The sequence below is a fragment of the Trachemys scripta genome, chromosome 3 (genome assembly GCF_013100865.1).
Source record: "Trachemys scripta elegans isolate TJP31775 chromosome 3, CAS_Tse_1.0, whole genome shotgun sequence".
In the NCBI taxonomy this organism is placed as follows: Eukaryota; Metazoa; Chordata; order Testudines; family Emydidae; genus Trachemys; species Trachemys scripta.
Window position 1 is genome coordinate 38,905,977 of NC_048300.1, and position 21,089 is coordinate 38,927,065.

Sequence of the window (21,089 nt, forward strand, 5' to 3'; positions counted from 1 at the left end):
ATGCAGATGTGTATTCTACCTATAGTTACTACTAAGGTGTGTGCACCCCCAGTGCACCGGAGCTGGAACTTTGACTAGCAGGACCTGTAGTGGTGATGTTCACACCCTGCCGCCTTAGCCCCTCCTCTGGCCATATAAGGGCAGCATCACCCTGACCCCCTCTTTTCCTTAGCATCAAATGTCAGACGGCAGGTGGGTCGTGAAATACACATCTGCATCACATCTCAAAGGACAACAGTTACAGGCAGGTAACCATTTTTTTTTCTTTGAGTAGATGTAGTTGTGTGTTCTACTTAGGTGATTCATGAGCGGTATTCGTAGGAGGTGGGGCTTGGAATTTATTTAAACAAGGACTTCAGGATTGCATTCCCAAAGTTTGCGTCTAATCTGGATGCAGCAGGAGTGGCACAGTGGTTTGTAAAAGTATGCACAGAGGACCATGTGGCAGCCCTGCAAATGTCTAATATAGAAATGCCACCTAGGAATGCCATCAGCATTGCCTGGGTTCTTTTGGGATGAGCTCACACCCTTTGAGGGGGGTGTAGCCTGGGCTAATTCATATGCTGCTATGATACAGGAAGTTATCCACCTGGACATAGACTCAGAAGAGACTGCTTGATCCTTCATTCAGTCTGCATATGAGACAAACAAACGAGATGAGTAATAGAATGATTTGGTCCTAGCTAGATAAAAAGCTAAACATCGCCTGACATCCACTGTGTGAAGATATTGATCTCTGGTGTTGAATGCTGCTTAGGGAAGAACACTGGTAAATACACAGCTTGGTTCAGGTGTTACTGGGAAACCATGTAAGATTAAAAACTTGGGGTGTGGCTACAGGGGTACTTTGTCTTTAGCAAATTGTGTGTAATGGCTCCACCATAAAAGCTGCAACTCCCTCACTCTCCTTGCAGATATTATAGCAACACCTTTCTGTCTTGTGTCAAAGACAGTATTATTGTTCCACAAAGGCTCTTTTACCAGCCGGTGGAGACAAGTGACTCTTTTCAAGAACCTTACTGCCACCAACTTCCCATAGATGAGCAGATAAAATGCCATCAGGTGGACTCTCAGTGAACTAAGAAAAAAGACCAGGAGACTGAAGTTGTAACAAATACTCCAGGATGTCCTGGAAACAAGCCAGCTTTGGATGAAGTCCCCAGGCTAACGCCCATATCAAAAAGCCCAGTAGTTCTGTCACATGGCCAGAAGGTACCAAAGGTACAATGGAGGATGAGGTGGTAGAAGCCATGGCAGGAGCAAACTCTTGTACCAGTGGAGAGTCCGGGTCTGAGAGGCAAAATAGGTCTCATGCTGCCTGGTATGCCACTGGTGTGAAGACAATTGGCACTAGTGGCAATTTCATCAGTCCTGGACTCAATGGACACCCCATGGCTGGAACTGGAGCTGACCATATGGGCTCTGGCTGATCTCAGAGTGGTATCGGGGAGCAGTAGAAGGACCTGCTCCATCCTGCATGTCAGAGGGAGCACGGTGCCAGGCAGCACTCCTCTTAGGAGACGAGGATAAGTCTCCCCAAGTCCTGGAATGGTCCTGATTCATTGTGTGGGCCCTCTTCCCAGGGAAGGGGGAATGACCCCTCTTCCTCTTGAGGGAAATGGCAGAGCTCAAGCATAGAGTGGCATCATTTGACAGAGCTGAAGGCAACCGCTGCTCTACTAGGTGCTGCTTCAGCCACCAGTCTCTTGCCACCTGACTCCTCTTAGCGAATAATGCAGATGGAACACTGCTCTTTAGTATGTCCCTCACCAAGGCACAACAAGCACCTCATGTGGGGATCACTATTGGGATGGCCCCTCCACACATGACAGACAATGCTTGAACCCTGGTGAGGGCATCACACAGCAGCCAACTGCTCTAATTAATACTAAGCTAACTCTAAACTTAACCTAAGGTATTACTAACTACTATATACAAGACAATTCTCTCAGGAACTGAGGCTCAAAACTTGAGGTGAGAAACACCACACAGATCATCTATTCCAGCCATGGGAGGTGAAAAGGAACTCAGGGAATTGGGGTGGCTCCACCCTTATATGGCCAGGGGACGGTCTATGGTCACAGGGCACGAGCGCTGCCTCTACGGGTACTGTTAGGCAAAGTACTCTGGTTCTGGTGCACTAGGCATGCACACGCCTATGCAGGAAGGAAGCAGAATACATGGCTGCATCTACTCAAAGAAGAATTAGGATATACCAAATGTAAGGATCAGTCTTTTACTCATAATATTTTGCTTTTGTACTCTATGGGTCTGTAAATGGTGGATGACTATTCAGCACTGAGGGACAAATTCAGACTAGGTTTAGAGAGATTCCAGTGAACTTCATGGCATTGTATTACACTTGTTTACACCAGGTTAGAATTTCATCCCTAGATAGTAATAGTTCCCTATTTTAAAATGTTATAATAGGAATAATAGTTAGAGATCTCCAAATTGATTCTCCTGATCCTAGACAGATACTGTTTTATGTACAGTTATATATTATCAGTGCACTGTTATTGTATGCATGAAAGCTGGTCTTTATCATCAGACTGATAGCATTTTTATGAAATAATGCAACTCATTAACTACATTATCTAAAAATGTTGCTCAAAGACATGCCAAGGAGATTTATAAAAGGGCAGGGATACTATATCAGTAGAAAAGAAACAAATGCTGAACTTCCAACACCTCCAAGAAGGACATTCTTTGTATAAACACAAGATAGCTTTTGCATCAGATGGATAGCTTCTGAGTTGAAAGAAAAAATAATGAGGCATGTCTAAAAAGCAACTGACACTATAGGCAATGGGCTTCATCTGTTAATAATTTCTTGTTACAAATCATATTTACATTTAAAACCAGTGAAAGATATTGACTGTCAAAAATAAAAAGGATATTGTCACTATTGTTAATCTATAGAGATGGATCCAACACTAAAAAAGTTAAACATTGCTACCAAAAGGTAGAGTCTATAATTATACACAGCTGTATAAGAACTTACAGTGCACTTTCCATATCTGCTATACTTCCGTCCATTTTCTGTCACTATGTAGAGGTAAATGAAGTTGTCATGGGATCCTACTGCAAGTAACGTGCCATCTACAATTGAAGTTTAAAAGATAATAATGTTAACATACTGTTTTCTGAACTGGAATGAGTTTATATTTAATACCAATGCATTATCATCAATCATACAATTGTGAATAAGCTAGAACCCAAGGGCATGTAACTAACTATAACATATGAACATAAGAAAGGCCGTACCATGTCAGACCAAAGGTCCATCTAGCCCAGTATCCTGTCTACCGACAGTGGCCAATGCCAGGTGCCCCAGAGGGAGTGAACCTAACAGGCAATGATCAAGTGATCTCTCTCCTGCCATCCATCTCCACCCTCTGACAGACAGAGGCTAGGGACACCATTCCTTACCCGTCCTGGCTAATAGCCATTAATGGACTTAACCACCATGAATTTATCCAGTTCTCTTTTAAACTCTGTTATAGTCCTAGCCTTCACAACCTCCTCAGGTAAGAACAACAAAGAGTCTGGTGGCACCTTAAAGACTAACAGATTTATTTGGGCATAAGCTTTCGTGAGTAAAAACCTCACTTCTTCGGATGCATAGAGTGAAAGCTACAGATGCAGGCATTATATACAGACACATGGAGAGCAGGGAGTTACTTCACAAGTGGCGAACCAGTGTTGACAAGGCCAATTCAATCAGGGTGGATGTAGTCCACTCCCAATAATAGATGAGGAGGTGTCAATTCCAGGAGAGGAAAAGCTGCTTCTGTAGTGAGCCAGCCACTCCCAATCCCTATTCAAGCCCAGATTAATGGTGTTGAATTTGCAAATGAATTTTAGTTCTGCTGTTTCTCTTTGAAGTCTGTTTCTGAAGTTTTTTTGTTCAATGACAGTGACTTTTAAATCTGTGATAGAATGACCAGGGAGATTGAAGTGTTCACTTACTGGCTTGTGTATGTTACCATCCTGATGTCCGATTTGTGTCCATTTATTCTTTTGCGGAGGGACTGTCCGGTTTGGCCAATGTACATGGCAGAGGGGCATTGCTGGCACATGATGGCATATATGACATTAGTGGATGTGCAGGTGAATGAGCCCCTGATGGTGTGGCTGATGTGGTTGGGTCCTCTGATGCTGTTGCCAGAGTAGATATGGGGACAGAGTAGGCAACGAGGTTTGCTACAGGGATAGGTTCCTGGGTTGGTGTTTCTGTGGTGTGGTGTGTAGTTGCTGGTGAGTATTTGCTTCAGGTTGGGGGGTTGTCTGTAAGCAAGGACTGGCCTGCCTCCCAAGGTCTGTGAGAGTGAGGGATCATTTTCCAGGATAGGTTGTAGGTCGTGGATAATGCGCTGGAGAGGTTTTAGCTGGGGGCTGTATGTGATGGCCAGTGGTGTTCTGTTATTGTCCTTGTTGGGCCTGTCCTGTAGTAGGTGATTTCTGGGTACCCGTCTTGCTCTGTCAATCTGTTTCCTCACTTCCCCAGGTGGGTATTGTAGTTTTACGAATGCTTGATAAAGATCTTGTAGGTGTTTGTCTCTGTCTGAGGGGTTGGAGCAAATTCGGTTGTATCTTAGGGCTTGGCTGTAGACAATGGATCGTATGATGTGTCTTGGATGGAAGCTGGAGGCATGTAGGTACGTATAGCGGTCAGTAGGTTTCCGGTATAGGGTGGTGTTTATGTGACCATCACTTATTTGTACTGTAGTGTCCAGGAAGTGGATCTCTTGTGTGGACTGGTCCAGGCTGAGGTTGATGGTGGGGTGGAAATTGTTGAAGTCCAGGTGGAATTCTTCAAGGGCCTCCTTTCCGTGGGTCCATATGATGAAGATGTCATCAATGTAGCGCAAGTAGAGGAGGGGCACTAGGGGACGAGAGCTGAGGAAGCGTTGTTCTAAGTCAGCCATAAAAATGTTGGCATACTGTGGGGCCATGCGGGTACCCATAGCAGTGCCACTGACTTGAAGGTATAAGTTGTCCCCAAATCTGAAGTGGTTGTGGGTGAGGACAAAGTCACAAAGCTCAGCCACCAGGCTTGCTGTGGCCTCATCAGGGATACTGTTCCTGACAGCTTGTAGTCCATCCTCATGTGGAATATTGGTATAAAGTGCTTCTACATCCATGGTGGCCAGGATGGTGTTTTCAGGAAGAACGTCAATGCACTGTAGTTTCCTCAGGAAGTCGGTGGTGTCTCGAAGATAGCTGGGAGTGCTGGTAGCATAGGGTCTGAGGAGAGTGTCCAAATAGCCAGATAATCCTGCTGTCAGAGTACCAATGCCTGAGATGATGGGGCGTCCAGGGTTTCCGGGTTTATGGATCTTGGGTAGCAGATAGAATACCCCTGGTCGGGGTTCTGGGGGTGTGTCCATGTAGATTTTATATACCTCTATCATATCCCCCCCTTAGTCTCTTCTTTTCCAAGCTGAAGAGTCCTAGCCTCTTTAATCTCTCCTCATATGGGATCCGTTCCGAACCCTTAATCATTTTAGTTGCCCTTTTCTGAACTTTTTCTAGTGCCAGTATATCTTTTTTGAGATGAGGAGACCACAGCTGTACGCAGTATTCGAGATGAGGGCATACCATCGATTTATATAAGGGCAATAATATATTCTCAGTCTTATTCTCTATCCCCTTTTTAATGATTCCTAACATCCGGTTTGCTTTTTTGACCGCCTCTGCACACTGCATGGACATTTTCAGAGAACTATCCACGATGACTCCAAGATCTTTTTCCTGACTTGTTGTAGCTAAATTAGCCCCCATCACATTGTATGTATAGTTGGGGTTATTTTTTCCAATGTGCATTACTTTACATTTATCCACATTAAATTTCATTTGCCATTTTGTTGCCCAATCACTTAGTTTTGTGAGATCTTTTTGAAGTTCTTCACAGTCTGCTTTGGTCTTAACTATCTTGAGCAGTTTAGTATCATCTGCAAACTTTGCCACCTCACTGTTTACCCCTTTCTCCAGATCATTTATGAATAAGTTGAATAGGATCGGTCTGAGGCCTGACCCTTGGGGACCACCACTAGTTACTCCTCTCCATTCTGAGAATTTACCATTAATTCCTACCCTTTGTTCTCTGTCTTTTAACCAGTTCTCAATCCATGAAAGGACCTTCCCTTTTATCCCATGGCAGTTTAATTTACATAAGAGCCTTTGGTGAGGGACCTTGTCAAAGGCTTTCTGAATATCTAAGTACACTATGTCCACTGGATCCCCCTTGTCCACATGTTTGTTGACCCCTTCAAAGAATTCTAATAGATTAGTAAGACACGATTTCCCTTTACAGAAACCATGTTGACTATTGCTCAACAGTTTATGTTTTTCTATGTGTTGGACAATTTTATTCTTAACTATTGTTTTGACTAATTTGCCTGGGACAGACATTAGACTTACCGGGGAGGGATAGCTCAGAGGTTTGAGCATTGGTCTGCTAAACCCAGGGTTGAGAGTTCAATCCTTGAGGGGGCCACTTAGGGATCTGGGGGCAAAATCAGTACTTGGTCCTACTAGTGAAGGCAGGGGGCTGGACTCAATGACCTTTCAAGGTCCCTTGCAGTTCTAGGAGATAGGATATCTCCATTAAATATAAAATATACTATACTGCTTTCCAATTTTCATGGTGGTTGTGATTATGGGGTAAGTGAGTTTGCTTCCCACTATGTCTTGGATAAACAGGGCTACCATTGGACAGGGAACTAGGCTATCTAATGAATCCTCAGGTTGGCACTGGACTTCTGATAACGCTGACAACGTGCAGCCCCTAAAGTTCTGAGTTTTGTGAGTCACTGGAGATTATCTCCAAAGAACAGTTTATTTTTTTTAAAATGTAAAGTTATTACACATGAATCAATGCTAATCAGAGGCTAATTTCACAACATCTTCAACAAAGTCACCTTAGCACAGTATTTAAACATTACAAGCTGTTTTCTAATAACAATAAAGGTCCATGGTACTATTAACCATTTCACTGCCTGGGAACATGATCAAACTCTTCTGTAGCACCAATGAATGTGAGTGCTCTGAAATGAAATGCTGTTGTTGGTAAATAGGGCAGCAGTAGAGGTAAGTTTTGCCCAATTTACCTGGCACGTTATACAACAGCAAACATGAAACAGGCTTGTCAGACTTCTCTTCCATCCAGTCAGAAGAGAGGATTCAACTACTGCCTGTTTGTCAGACTCTCCTATGATGACCTTGGGTTTTATTCAGTAAGAGGATACCTTTCCACATAATCTTACACAAATAATTAATAGCAAATGGCCTTTAGTTTGAGAGAGACACCTGAATTTAACTGTATTGTTTTTGTATTAATACATTTTAAAACTTAAGTGAATAATAATTACAATAAAAACTGTTTAAGATCTTAAAATATTCGGGCACACTTAAAAAGTTACAAATACATCTTAAAATCAAGCTTTCCTTGCTTCATTTACCTTACCTTTACATTCAGTTTAGAGTTACTGAATTCCCCTGAAAGAAATGATGACATCACATCACAACCACCTATACAATGGGGTGCCGTGTTAGGCAACAGTGATGTTTGCAGAGATAGAACAGCAAATATAAAACTGTGAAATCCAGAGCAGGCAAAATGCAAATGAAGCTGTAATTGTTAATTTACACATATTTTGTTAATGATCTTAAGCAATTTTTTTAAAAGCTCTGCAGTTCCTTATTATTGGAGGGTAATTTGATGAGTGTAACACGTTAATAACTTAACAGCTCCAGAGAAGTGCAGGAAAAACACCTATTTTATTGGAATTAAAACATGCAATTACAATGAAGTGCCCAGAATACACAGGAAATTTGCCTACCTACTGAGTAGCGCATCACTGAAAGCTGTTCATTACCATCAGTGTGTATTGAAACCAGGTCTCTTGTTTCTGCATCCAAAACAAACCACCTGTTAAGAAGAGAGTTCTAGTGAGTGTTACTTCTACTTAAACAAACAAAAAAAAAAAAAGTAAAAACGAATGATCACTGCATTCTATCGCACTGCTTATTAGCATGCTATCCTTTCAATGTATCGTATTAACTTATTTTAATTAAACATTTTCTCTTTGGTTTCTGGGTTTACAAAGTGATGTATATTCCAGTGACAGATATACAAGCATGCCAAAAGACCACTATATATATTCTTGAATACAGAGTAGTTATTAGCATATCGTGTAATGTAGCATATCATGTAATGATACACATGCTGGTGGACATACAATGTGACTACAGCAGGTCCCTGCTAGAGCTCACTATATTTTAGGTTGCAAAACAGCTTCAATTATAATCTCACATTTTCACATACTTTCTGAAAAATTCACATTTGGGCCTGAAATTTTCCATCCTTGGTCTCTACCTGCAGTTCAGAAAGAATTAGGAGTAATGAATAAATTTGAGAATTTTCATTGCAAACCTGAACTGAATTCAATTAAAGGATTTCAAAAGAGAAAAAGGTAAAATATCACCACATATATTATTTACTGTAAATAATCTGGTCAGCTCCAGTACTGAGCATGCCCAGTAGAGAAATGTCATTAAATCTACAGCTCCACACTTAAATACGTACACACTGTATGCCAGTGTGAAGCTAGGTAGTTGGTTCAAGGAATTTAGAAGTTTTACTTCAAGATGAATAGGTCTACAGCCAGGAATGTAAATGGCCTGTTAACCAAGGGCTAGACTGTGACTGTAGGCAAGCCCTGAGCAAGGGGTAGTGCATAAATTGCACTACTCTAGTAGTCTCAAGAGGCACTGTGATTGAGAGAGGTATCTCTGAATCACAATTCCTCCCTTGCTATCTCCTTGTTCTGCAAGCGTGGTCATTTCCTATTGGTCTATATCAGGTATAGGCCCTACCCCTTCCAGACCTCACAGGGATGTCTTGGTACTGCAGGCAGCAGCCATGACTTCCACATGCAGCACAAGCGGCAGAGTCAGTTCTAATGGCTGAAGGGCTGCCACTTTGACATGGTGGAGAAGCTTGCTTAAGACCCTAAGAGCGATGCCATCTGGACTCCCGTACTCCTAGTAGGGTCACCCATGGTGGTAAGGTCGAAGGCTATGTACCAAAGTGCACCCCAGACCAACACAACCCCGCATAAGACCTCAATGGCAGAATAGGCTGATGAAGCAGGATCACCTCTCAATGGCTGCAAAGGCGGACGAAGGCTGCAATGGAGTAGAAACCCCCGGTTGTCTTGGACTTCCTTGCCACTGAACACAGATGCCTCTTCCACCAAGATGTGTGTAGTAGCTGGCGCACATCAGCTCCCCCACATTAAACTATTCACATGCAGGCTTCTTTCACATGAAGAACTTTTTCCCTCCCCCTCCCCATAAAAATCCTGAGGTGATGGGTGAGCGGCGAAGAGAATAGGTGAAGTGATCACCAGGAGTCCCTAGTCAGAGACCTACATGCAGGCAGTGATCTCAAGATGGTCATCATGTGCCCCTGGACTGGGTAGGGGACCATTTTCAGCAGCAGCGGTCATGACTGAGCAGGCCTTTTTAGGAACCCCTCTGCTCACCTCATACGGAGAAGGGGCTAGAAAAGGTACCCCAAACATGGGCTATCCCACCATACCTGACTGGATAACCGCATCCAGAGGGATCGCTCCCAATGTGGTGGAAAAACAAAAGTGTTTCTTACAACTTGGAATGTCCGTACCCTACTAGACGAATCAAAAGGTGAAAGACCCAAACGCAGAACAAGCAATTGCTGCCCGAGAACTCTCGAGGTACAACATCGACATCGCTGCTCTCAGCGAAACAAGACGTGCAGATGAAGGCCACTTGAGGGAAGAGGGCGATGGTTACATTTTCTTCTGGAAAAGAAAACCAGCAAGCAACAGGCGAATACACGGTGTTGGGTTTGCAATAAAAAATCTTCTAGTCAACCACCTCACTGAGCTCCCCGTTGACATCAATGAGCACCTTTATGACCCTCTGCATCCAATTGGTCAATAAGTCATTTGCCACTATCATCAGTGCATATGCACCAACTCTTGATGCTGAAGAACAGAAAGAATCCTTATACACTGATAAAATTTTGTCATTCATTCCAAAAACGGATAAGATAATCCTTTTAGGGGACTTTAAGGCAAGAGTTGGCCGAGATTCTAATGTATGGAATAGCACTATTGGGATGGAAGGAGTGGGCAAGACCAATTCCAATGGCATCCTTCTACTCAGCAAATGTGCAGAGCACGACCTTGTGATCACAAATACAATCTTCAGACAAAGCAACAAGTACAAAACAACTTGGCAACATCCCCACTCAAAATAGTGGCACTTCCTAGACTATGTCATTATAAGAACACAGGATCTAAGAGATGCCCAAATCACCCATATCATGAGAGAAGCCGAGGACTGCTGAACTGACCACTACCTGGTGAGGTCAGTCATGTCCATCAGGATTGCACCGAAACATAGAAAGCAATCCAAATCACACAGATGGCAATACAACATCCAAAGACTTCAATCCTCAGTGCACCAAGAGAACTTCCGAACGCTCCTCAGTGAAAAACTCACCACTTGGAAATGACAACACAAGTGTCAAAGAGGACAGGGAAGCCTTAAAACAGACCATCCATGAAGTTTGCGAGGAATGCATTGGTCTTGCTACCTGCTGCCATCAGGACTGGTTTGACAACAACAACATTGAGATTACAGCCATTTTGGACCAGAAGAGAAAAATTTTCTGTGACTGGCAAAACCAACCACTATCCAGTCAGAAGCAGAGCTCTTTCCATCAGCTCAAAGCTGAAATTCAAAGGAGAATCCAAGAAATCAAAAACAAATGATGGGAGGACAAAACAAAAGAAATCCAAACATTCGCTGACAGACATGATAAGCGGAGCTTTTTTGTGAGACAAAGACTCTGTATGGACAAAGCTCAGTGGCCTCACATCTCTGAGATCCGAAGATGGTAGTCCCCTTCTTAAAGATAACGAATCCATCAAAGAGAACTGGAAGGAACACTACCAAAAGCTTCTAAATTGAGAATCGATTGTGACGGACGACACCATTGACTTCATCCCTCAGCACCCAATCTGGAAAACTCTTGCCAACCCACCAACACCTGAGGAGGTCTGCAAAGCAATTAAACAAACAAAGCACCAGGTCCTGATGGCATACCAGCTGAAGTACTGAGAGTGGGGGGAGAAACACTAGCTTCACTTGCTGCTCCTCAAAATCTAGCGCACCGAAGAAATCCCTGCTGACTTACATAATGCTAACGTTGTCACCATTTTCAAAAGGGAGACAGGACCAACTGTGGCAACTATCAACTCATTGCCCTCCTCTCCATCTCTGGGAAGATTCTTGCTAGAATCTTACTGAATCGCCTGCTGCCTCTTGCAGTAGTAGTATTTCCAGAGTCCCAGTGTGGCTTCAGACCATCACAAGGCACAACTGACATGATTTTCCAGCCAGGCAGATCCAGGAAGAATGTCAAGAACAACATTAGGAGCTGTATGTGACCTTTATCGATCTGACCAAAGCCTGACTCTGTCAACCACAAGGCTCTGTGGAAAATCATGTCAAAATTTGGCTGCCCAAGCAAATGTATCACCATTGTAAAACTCCTCCACGACCAGATGACTGCCTCCATCCTGTGAGGTGGCTCTACCTCTGAGCCCTTTGTCATCCAAACTGGCGTAAAACAAGGCTGTGTGCTGGCACCCACCCTTTTCTCCATTTTCTAAGCAACTGTGAAAACATTAACCCAAGACCATCTACCACAGGACACTGGCATCCAATATCGGTCTGACGGCAACCTCGTCAACCTTTCTTGTATCCATGCCAGAACTAAAGTAATATCAGCAACAATAACAGAACGCCAGTACGCAGATGATTGTACTGTAGTTGCACACTCAAAGGAGGATCTACAAACAGCCCTTAATTGCTTCTCTGAAGCTTACAAAAGCCTATCGCTAACTCTGAACATCGGCAAAACAAAAGTTCTCCACCAGCCAGTCCCTGGTCAATCATCAGACCCAGCAAGGAAGATCTATATTGACAAAGAAGAACTGGAAAATGCAGAATACTTTGCCTATCTTGGCAGCCATCTATCACAGAGGGTAGAACAGACGTCGAGATTCAGCACAGAATTCATTGTGCCAGCCTTGCCTTTGGCAGACTGTCTCACTCGGTGTTCAACAATCACAACATCAGAACACATACTAGACTTTTAGTTTATAAAGCGGTAGTAATCCCAGCTCTCCTCTATGGCTGTGAGACTTGAGTGACCTACAGAAAACACCTGAAAAACCTGGAATGCCAGCACCAGCACTTTCTTCAGAAGATCCTCAACATAAAGTAGGAGGGTCATCGCACTAATGTCAGTGTCCTCACAGAGGCCAACATCTTTGGTGTTGAGGCTCTGATTATCCAGCACCAGCTGAGGTGGAGCGGGCACTGTGTGTGCATGCCTAATGTACACTTACCAAAACAACTACTATACGCCCAACTCACCAAAGGAGAAAGGAAACACAGAGGCCAAAAGTAACATTTTAAAGACTAAAGATAAACATCAAGAGATGTGGCATCAACACCACACACTGGGAGACAGCAGCCCAGAATAGGGATAACTGGCAAAGACTTGTCAGAGAGGGAGCGTCGACATTTGAGGAAAATCGTCTTGGCCTGGTTGCAGAAAAACGCCAGAAAAGAAAGGAAAGACAACTGTCACACAGCAATCGTGGCCCTACCCTGTCTTCCAACACCACCTTCAATGTCTGCCAGTGAGCCTGTGACTCAAGAATCGGACTCCTCAGTCACCAAAGGACCCATGAAAAAATAAAGTCTGTGAAAGAGATCATCCTCAATCTCGAGGGATCGCCGATGATAGCATAAAAATATAAGATGTGCCACCTGGTTAAGTTAATTTTGAGATAACTTTCACTTCTGTAATTTTTCTGACATTTGAAGTCAATCTCACAACTATAACATTGCACTAAAGGTAATTTTTTTCATTTAACATAATATACAGTTACATACACATTACATACTGTATAAATAAAATGGAACAAATTTATTCAGAGACATATCTAGTCCATCATTTTCATATTATATATTATAGAAATTAATACAGGGCATTCCAAAAGAAACTTAAAAGAACTTAAAATAAATTCCTGGATCAACAGTACACACAATTAAATTTGACAGAAGAAACATCAATTCCATTTTATTAATCCAGAGTCTGAAACCCAAGTATCTGGAAAATGGCTTAGTCCAAATAGTTTTAAATCAATTTGTCATTACGGGACCACCTGAAAATAACAAAACAGCTCAATATGCCACAGCCTGTTGAATGCTCTGTATGTAAGATGGATGGAACTGGTGGAAAAATGGCTTAAAAAGTTTTCATTAGACAGCAGTAGAAACCACGCTCAAGAATATCACTCTAATATAATGCAAAAAGCCAACTCTGCTTACTTACGAGCTGTACACAGATTTTTCAGGGTAACTTGGTGAATCAGATATTTCAAATTGCTGCTCTGGTACTGAATTTCATTCCCACCCCCTTGCCTGCTCTTGCCACAGGATTAACTCAAAATGCTACTTTCCTACACTCGTGTGACAGCTGAGGTAGGGAAAGGGACATTTGTTAACAGGGAGGGAGAAAACTGTGCCCTTGTCTCCAATGAGAGAGAAAGAGCGACTCCTGATAGTAACTCTGCTATATGATACACGCTGATGGAAGGCCACAGGAACATGAGATATACAACGGCAGTCTTCAGTGGGTTGAGAATTAGCATATTTTCATGATAAATAAATACATTAGTCTGAAACACTTCGCACTAGATTCCTTGGGGCTGATTCAACATCACATTACTCCAGTTTTATGCTGGTGTAACTCTACCAAAACCAATAGTGAATCAGGCCTCTTCTTTGTTTCAGTCCAGATGGCTGCTACACCTCTTCCTGTGTGAGCAATAAAATAGAAGAGGAAGGCCTCACTTTACAAGTGTCTCTCCTACAGGGCACTTCTAGCATGTGCACTGCAATGAGAAACCTAATCTAATTGTCTGACATAGAAAGAGAAGGCGAGTTCATTTCCTTTTTTAATAAAAAGAGGCAGGATGCTGGATCACAGGGCAAGAACTGACTTACAAGAATGAGCCAGAGCAAACCTATTTCTTTACTAAGGGCTGGTCCACACTAACCCCCCAGTTCGAACTAAGATACGCAACTTCAGCTACGTGAATAACGAAGCTGAAGTCGAAGTATCTTAGTTCGAACTACAAGGTACTTACCGCGGGTCCACACGCGGCAGGCAGGCTCCATCGTCGTCTCCGTGTACTCCTCTCGCCGAGCAGGAGTACCGGTGTCGACGGCGAGCACTTCCGGGATCGATTTATCGCGTCTAGACAAGACGCGATAAATCGATCCCAGAAGATCGATTGCTTACCGCCGAACCCGGAGGTAAGTATAGACATACCCTAAGGCAGGCAGACAGGCAACCTCCTTACTAAACTCTCCCAAGTGCTGAGGGACATGCACTAGATTGCTGGCTCTGAATGCTGGTGAATGTTCTTACTGGGTAATATTAGAGGACAGGTGGGTGACAGTGTTTAGGGAGGTGGCTGCTAGATTCAGATGGGCAGTCGTGCTGGGATTTGGGAATTAAAACATCTTTCTAAACAATGGCCCAGGACCAGTTCTTAGTAAAGTTGTTTGATCCTGAAAGCATCTGTATTAGTCCCATCAAAATGTTTTACTACCCTGCCATATCCCAAAACATCAAATCTTGAGGCCTGAGTGCCATCTAGTTAATGTCAATTACTTAAAACTTCAAATACCATAAAAGCCTCATGGCTTTTCTAGACGAACAGCTAGTGTGCGCCGCAAGCCGGGTGTATAAATTTATTTTGTATTAGACTGCAATGCACTAAGTGTCCATGTGGCCCTGCTGCCACACACCATAAGTTCTCTAGTGTGCTTTGATTTACTCCTATTTCGAAGAGGGTTACATCAAATTGCACTACTAGAAACACACATCTAACAAAAGCGGTGCACAAAATCTAATTTACTGAAAGTGTAGAGAAAGGAGGCTGCAATGCACATCTTGTGTACCTTTAATACATTCAACTTCATCTGGCACCAGAGATACTCTTATGTAATATGCTGCCTATTTCTCTGGAATCTTTTTCTTCTTCAGAGTGAGGTACAATCATGATGCAAACAGCAGACGAGATTATTAGCACCAAACTGTAATACTAGTCAGTGCAGTATGACAAACTATGAATTTAGGAGGAAAGCATTGGTCAGACCTAATTTAGTTAGTTCATTGTACTTCCACAAGCTTTAGTCATAGACACACTACCATAGCTCTCCCAGTCTAGCAGTGAATGTACAGTAATTGCCAGTGAGAGAGTCAGTCTCCATGAAATGTGTTTCCATTCTACCAAATACAGCTGGGTTCTACCTTAGGACTACAAGTTCTCGGAGGGGGTCTCATTTCCAAATGAATGTATGCAGCAAGCAGATGGTAGCCAGCCCTGTAAAGTTCTACTGGGCTGTGAAATGCGAGGATTGTCTGCCAAGTGAACTCTTAGACTTCTGATCTGTAGACCAGATTAAAACAACAGACAAATATTCCTGAGACATAGACAAAACCGTAGGTCTTTAGCCTTTGCTGATTTTCACCGAGGATTTCTCCCACTTGTTACTGCAGATATCATGCCTAACTTGTTTATGAACTGATGGAAGCACCTTGCACATACTGTGGCATTTTTATTCTCTAGGTCCTGCCCCCAAACACTTGAAACGAATTTCCTTTCTCCAGACACAAGGTTTTTCTCTGTTGGAAAAGAAAAGAACAAAATACCGCTCTTGGAAAAAGAAGATGGAGAACAGCTCCACAGCTAGAGAATTAAAATGAACTCCACCAGGTGGGGCACCCATGGCACAGTACATGATTGCTGGCAATTTACCTCAGTAGACTCACAGGATTACTGGCGAAATTATGAGTCAACAGAAATAAAGTAAGATACAGAGAGAGGGTAGCACAGCTACCCCCCCCTTCTGCAGCTAACCCTGCCCAGGGAGCCCGCCCCGCCTCCTCCGCTGAGAATGCCGGCGCCGCTCTAATGCTCTTTCCTCCCAGGCTTGCGGCGCCGATTGGAGGAGACTTAGAGTGGGGGCTGTGTGCTCAGCAGAGGAGGCAGAGTGGAGGTGATCTGGGGCGGGGAGTGGTTCCCCTGTGCGCCCCCCCCCGTTACTGCGGGCAGCCCTCCCTGCGCCCCCCCCGCCCCAGCTCACCTCCACTCCACCTCCTCGCCTGAGCGGGATTTTAAGAGCCCTCAACTACTAGGCGCCCTAGGCGGCCGCTTAGTTCGCCTACTGGTTGCACCGGCCCTGGACATTATCTTTTGCTATAATGTCTGCATATTTCCATAAAACTATCTGGTAGATGCAAGATACGCCAATGAATGTCTAGTAATGGGCTATAAAAACTTACAAGTTTTGTCAATGAACAGGCAAATAGATAAAGCTTCCTGTAGCTAAACACAGGGGCCAGATCCTCAGCTGGTGCAAATCGATGTAGCTTTGTTGACTTCCGTGAAGCTACTCTTATGTAGTTCAGCTGAGGATCTGGATCAGTATGTCGTCTCTGCCTTTTAGTTTTCTCATGAGGTCCTTGGTAGCTTTCAAAGAGGTCTGGATCCTCTAAAGAAAGCTCGATCCGTTTTGTTCAGCTTTTGAATGGTTAGATCAATGGTGCTCAAAGCGCAGTACATGAATAGCAACATGGTGCTTTATTTCCCCTTGAATAATAATCTTGCCAGCCCAAGAGAATCTATGGAATGGTGGTCTGTACATTACTTGAAAATATATTTTTCAGCAGGATTTCCTATCACCAGGATCTGTACTTTTTCAGCTGTGCAGCTGCAGAAAACTGAGGTACGAATGAAAGTATCAATTTTCTCCAATCTGATGAACAGGATTCTGATTGGACATGAAGAGAGTATTTAAATTAGCAGGTAACAATACATGCAGCTGGTGACATAGAGATAGTCTGAATGGAGAAAAGATGCTGAAAATACTGACTGATGGGCAATGAGAAGGGGAAAACCCATTCCAGAAGTCTGACAATATGTCACGGTTGATAACAATGCACCATCTCTGACTGAGGAAGGGAAAAGAAGAAGGAGGAGGAAGAAAGTTCATATTGTTCTTCAGGTATTAGGATTCTAACCATCAATAGGACCAAGTAATGTTATAGTGGACGTGATTTCCTGGAAGACCAGCACCAGGGAAGGGTACTTAAAAAATAAATAAATCAGTGAACACCAAACTACACAGCTTGACAATCCAATCGGACTCTTGTTCAAAGTTTAAGGTAGACCTCAAGAATGCCTAAGAGTTGTAATGGCTCTAGCTCTCTCTGTCACAAGAGAGTGAAAGATGAGCAAATGTGGAAGGAAGAGATTTTTTAGGCAGGCTGTTCAATATTTTTTTCTTTAGTGACCAATTCATTCCCATGTCTAAGTGAAATTAGGGGAAAAGGATGTCTTAGTTTCAACATTTCATCTTTTCAATTAAGGTATCGCAGCTCACAACACTCATCCTCCACATCTCCCAAGAACTGCTTCTCAATGCCAGGAAATATCAGGCTTGACAATTCAAATATTTTAAAGGTAATAAAAAAAATCTGAAAAAACTTAACCTCTCCTCCACCCTAACCACCACCATTCAAGATGGCCAGCTTCACACACAATAAGGAAGGAAAAAAGGGCCTAAAACACAATATTTAAAATTCCTTTACAGGTCACTTTTACACTTCAAGAACATCATCCCTCTTCCTTTCCTTCATCATAACAAAACCAAAATATATTTACCTTCCTGAGTGTGTTCCTATTGCTACCACTGTTCCGCTTGGATGGAAATCAGCACAGTGTCCTGGTTCCTGCAAGAGAAAGGTGTAGTTATATGATTTAATATCAAATGTTTTAATATTCACAACCTCCCTTACATTTAAGCAATGTTAAAAGGTCTCACATTAGCTAACAAAACAAGGAAAGTGGAGTCAATTCTGAAAGGCCAGGTCTAACTCACAGCACACTTTTGATTATTACGGTATTTATTTGTTATATATTGCCACATGACTTTCAGGCAAACAACAAGACAAAGTTTCTGCCACAAAACTTACAATCACCTGGGTAATATGAAAAGATAAATCAGTATATTATGTACAAATATAGAAAAAAGGGAAAACTCCTAAAGCAGAGCATTCCAAACTCTGAATTTTTTCAAAGTTCTTGTTCGGACTGTACAAAGATTATTCATGAAAAAAAAAAATTGGGTTCATGAGCAGAGTCTGGTTCCCATCACTAAGTAATGTCATTGTATAATGTAGAACAATGCTTATTAAGTTTGTTATTTTTAATGGTCTGATGGAGACTTTTACAAGAATAGAATATTTTACATAATTTTGTTCTATTCAAGAAAGCTTTGAACTGACTTAAAAAAAAAAAAAAGGACAAGACAAGAAAAATAAAGCTTCAGTTAAGCACATCATTCACAGCTTTGCTCATGCAAGTATTATACAAACGCCCACCTTCCCAGTTTCTTTGAGTGTGTGTTTTGGGGGGAGGAGATGTTTCCACACACGTCCCCAAGTTAAATTTCCTTAGCACTTGACAGTTCACTGTTAAAATTAGCCAAGGTGCTAGATACTACTGAGTTACTTGAACCCATATTTATATTTTCCAGAGGCAGGACACCTTCCAGCTAGCCATTTTAATGCTACAGTTTCCCACATTTTGCCTGTTTGTGGAGGATAAGCTACATATGTTAATTTCAAATGCTTCTGAAATTCATTTTCAGTACTTTCCCTCTGATTGTTATTTTTAAACTCAATGCCATTAGAAGAAAGCTCACGTACATCTAGCAGCCTGGTCCATTCTAGTGTGTGGTCCACAGAGTTCCACATACAAACTTGCCTATCTTGAGCACATGTTAACAACAAATCTTTGAAGGGATGTGTTGCCAGACCCCAGAGTTCATCTGTATGACCCTGAAAAGGAAACACATTATTTACTTAATATAGTTCCAAGACATACACCAGTAACCCTGCCTCCCACAAAGTCTCTTGATTTAGGTCTTGAGAGAAAAAACATACCAGAGGAAAAGTTTGAATTTGCCATAAGAAAAATATTGTGCTCACCTGTACCTCTACTTGGAAACCATCATTAAATGTTCCCCGCAAAATAAAGTTTCGTGAAGTGCCAACTAAAAACTGATCTGCTTTTCCTTCTGCTACTGCTCTGATTGTCCCGTACTGATCAGGAACCTAGGAAAACAAATTTCTGTAAAGGCAAATCTTAACACGTACCAATTTTCATCTTTGAAGGACACACTTACTGTAGTGTATCGTGAAACAATAATCAACAGGAGATGCAGTTTCCAATTAAAATGGAATAATCCAACCTATTTGACATCAGGATATTGACCATAGTCAGCAGCTGAGTTCACACAGTCTAATCCGATCACTCACAAACTTAACTGCAGTTCCATTTTATACACCTCTGCATTGTCTCACTAGAAATAATTAAAAGGACCTGCCATCACACAGGTTTGGGAACACAGACACCACAACATTTAATGAAACTATTAATGTCTGCTTTAAGGAACAGCACCAAAAGAAGCCAGGAAGAAGAGATTGTTCATTCCACCCTCTCAAAACCTGAAAGTGTGGGAATGTTAGTGGAGGGGTCATTAGATAGCCAAGGTGGGGGAGGTAATATCTTTTATTGGACCAACTTCTGTTGGTGAGAGAGACAAGCTTTCAAGCCACACAGAGCTCTTCGTCAGATCTGGGAAATGTACTCAGAGCTCACAGCTAAATACAGGGTGGAATAGATTGTTTAGCATAACACATATTTCCAGAGTGCATTCAAGGTAAAGTGGCTGTTAACATCTCTCCAGTCTGGAGAGAAAAAAGACAAAAAAGTGTGTGTGGGGGGGTAAGTCGGTTATAGATTGGTGAAACAAGCCATACTTCCAGTGTCTCTATTTAGTCCATGATTTTTAGTTTCTAGCAACATTATGAATTTAAGGTCCCAGGCTCATCTTTTGAAAGTGCTGTGCAGGTTTTCTTTGAGGATGAGGACCGAGAGGTCAGATATAGAGTGATCGCTTTGTGAAAAGTGTTCACCCACAGGTGATGTGGTGGCTTTGTCTTCTATCATTTTTCTGTGTGAATTCATTCAAGAGAGCATAGTGATTGTCTGATTTAACCCACATAGTTGCTATTGGGGCAATTAGTGCACTGGATGAGGTACACCACACACGAAAGGTATGTGTAGACCATAGATCTTGAAAGATGTGTCATGGGGTGGGGGGTCTGATCATCATAGCAATGAAGATAATGTCTATGGGTTTTGCATCTATTGTTCAGACAGTGTCAGGTGCTGCTTTGACTTGGTGTGTGGGGAGCTTGCTTCTGACGATGTGCTGGGAGAGGCGCGGGAGGGAATGTTTGAAGGCCAGAAAGGGTTCAGAAAAGATTTTTCAGGATGTGGTCCCCATTGAATATGGATTGTAACTGTTTGATGATACCCCGTATGAGGATCTGGCATTCATACCTAATGCTATATCTATACGGCATCTGAGAGGTGTAATTCCCAGCTCAGGTAGACATACATGAGCTAGCTCTGCTCAAACAAATGCCTACAAACAGCAGTTTGGCTGAGCCGCCCAGGTACATACCAAGGGGGTCAGGCAGGTTGGTACTCAGGCAGCTAGCCCAAACTGTTGCCCGTGCTGCTGTGGCCACACTGCTATTTTTAGGCACTAGTTTAAACAGACCTAGTACGTGTACACTTACCCACATTGGGAATAAGACCTGCCAGCTGCTGTGTAGACATACCCAGAGTCTTCACTTGCTGATGGAGCACTGTAAGACAATTGTCTTCCACCAGCTTTCGAAAAGACATACCTCTCAACTGGTGCTCGCTAGCTGTATGTACGCTACTTAATCTGAAATTTACCCATGAGGCTGCTGTAGGAGCTGTATTTTGCTGGAAGAGACTATTTCCCCCACCCCACCCGGC

The 21,089-nt window shown here is 42.7% G+C and overlaps 1 protein-coding gene across 6 annotated transcripts in view; it reads right to left on the reverse strand.

Annotated features, from left to right (window-relative positions):
* EML4 (EMAP like 4) overlaps window positions 1–21,089 on the reverse strand; it is a 261,579-nt gene that overhangs the window by 21,627 nt on the left and 218,863 nt on the right. For all 6 annotated transcript variants that reach the window (XM_034764478.1, XM_034764479.1, XM_034764481.1 and 3 more), the window contains 5 exons: window positions 19,202–19,327; window positions 18,920–19,051; window positions 17,874–17,941; window positions 7,848–7,936; window positions 3,005–3,102 (listed from right to left, as the gene is read on the reverse strand). In XM_034764478.1, the coding sequence (XP_034620369.1) occupies window positions 3,005–3,102; window positions 7,848–7,936; window positions 17,874–17,941; window positions 18,920–19,051; window positions 19,202–19,327 (513 nt within the window). The remainder of the gene's footprint in view (window positions 1–3,004; window positions 3,103–7,847; window positions 7,937–17,873; window positions 17,942–18,919; window positions 19,052–19,201; window positions 19,328–21,089) is intronic.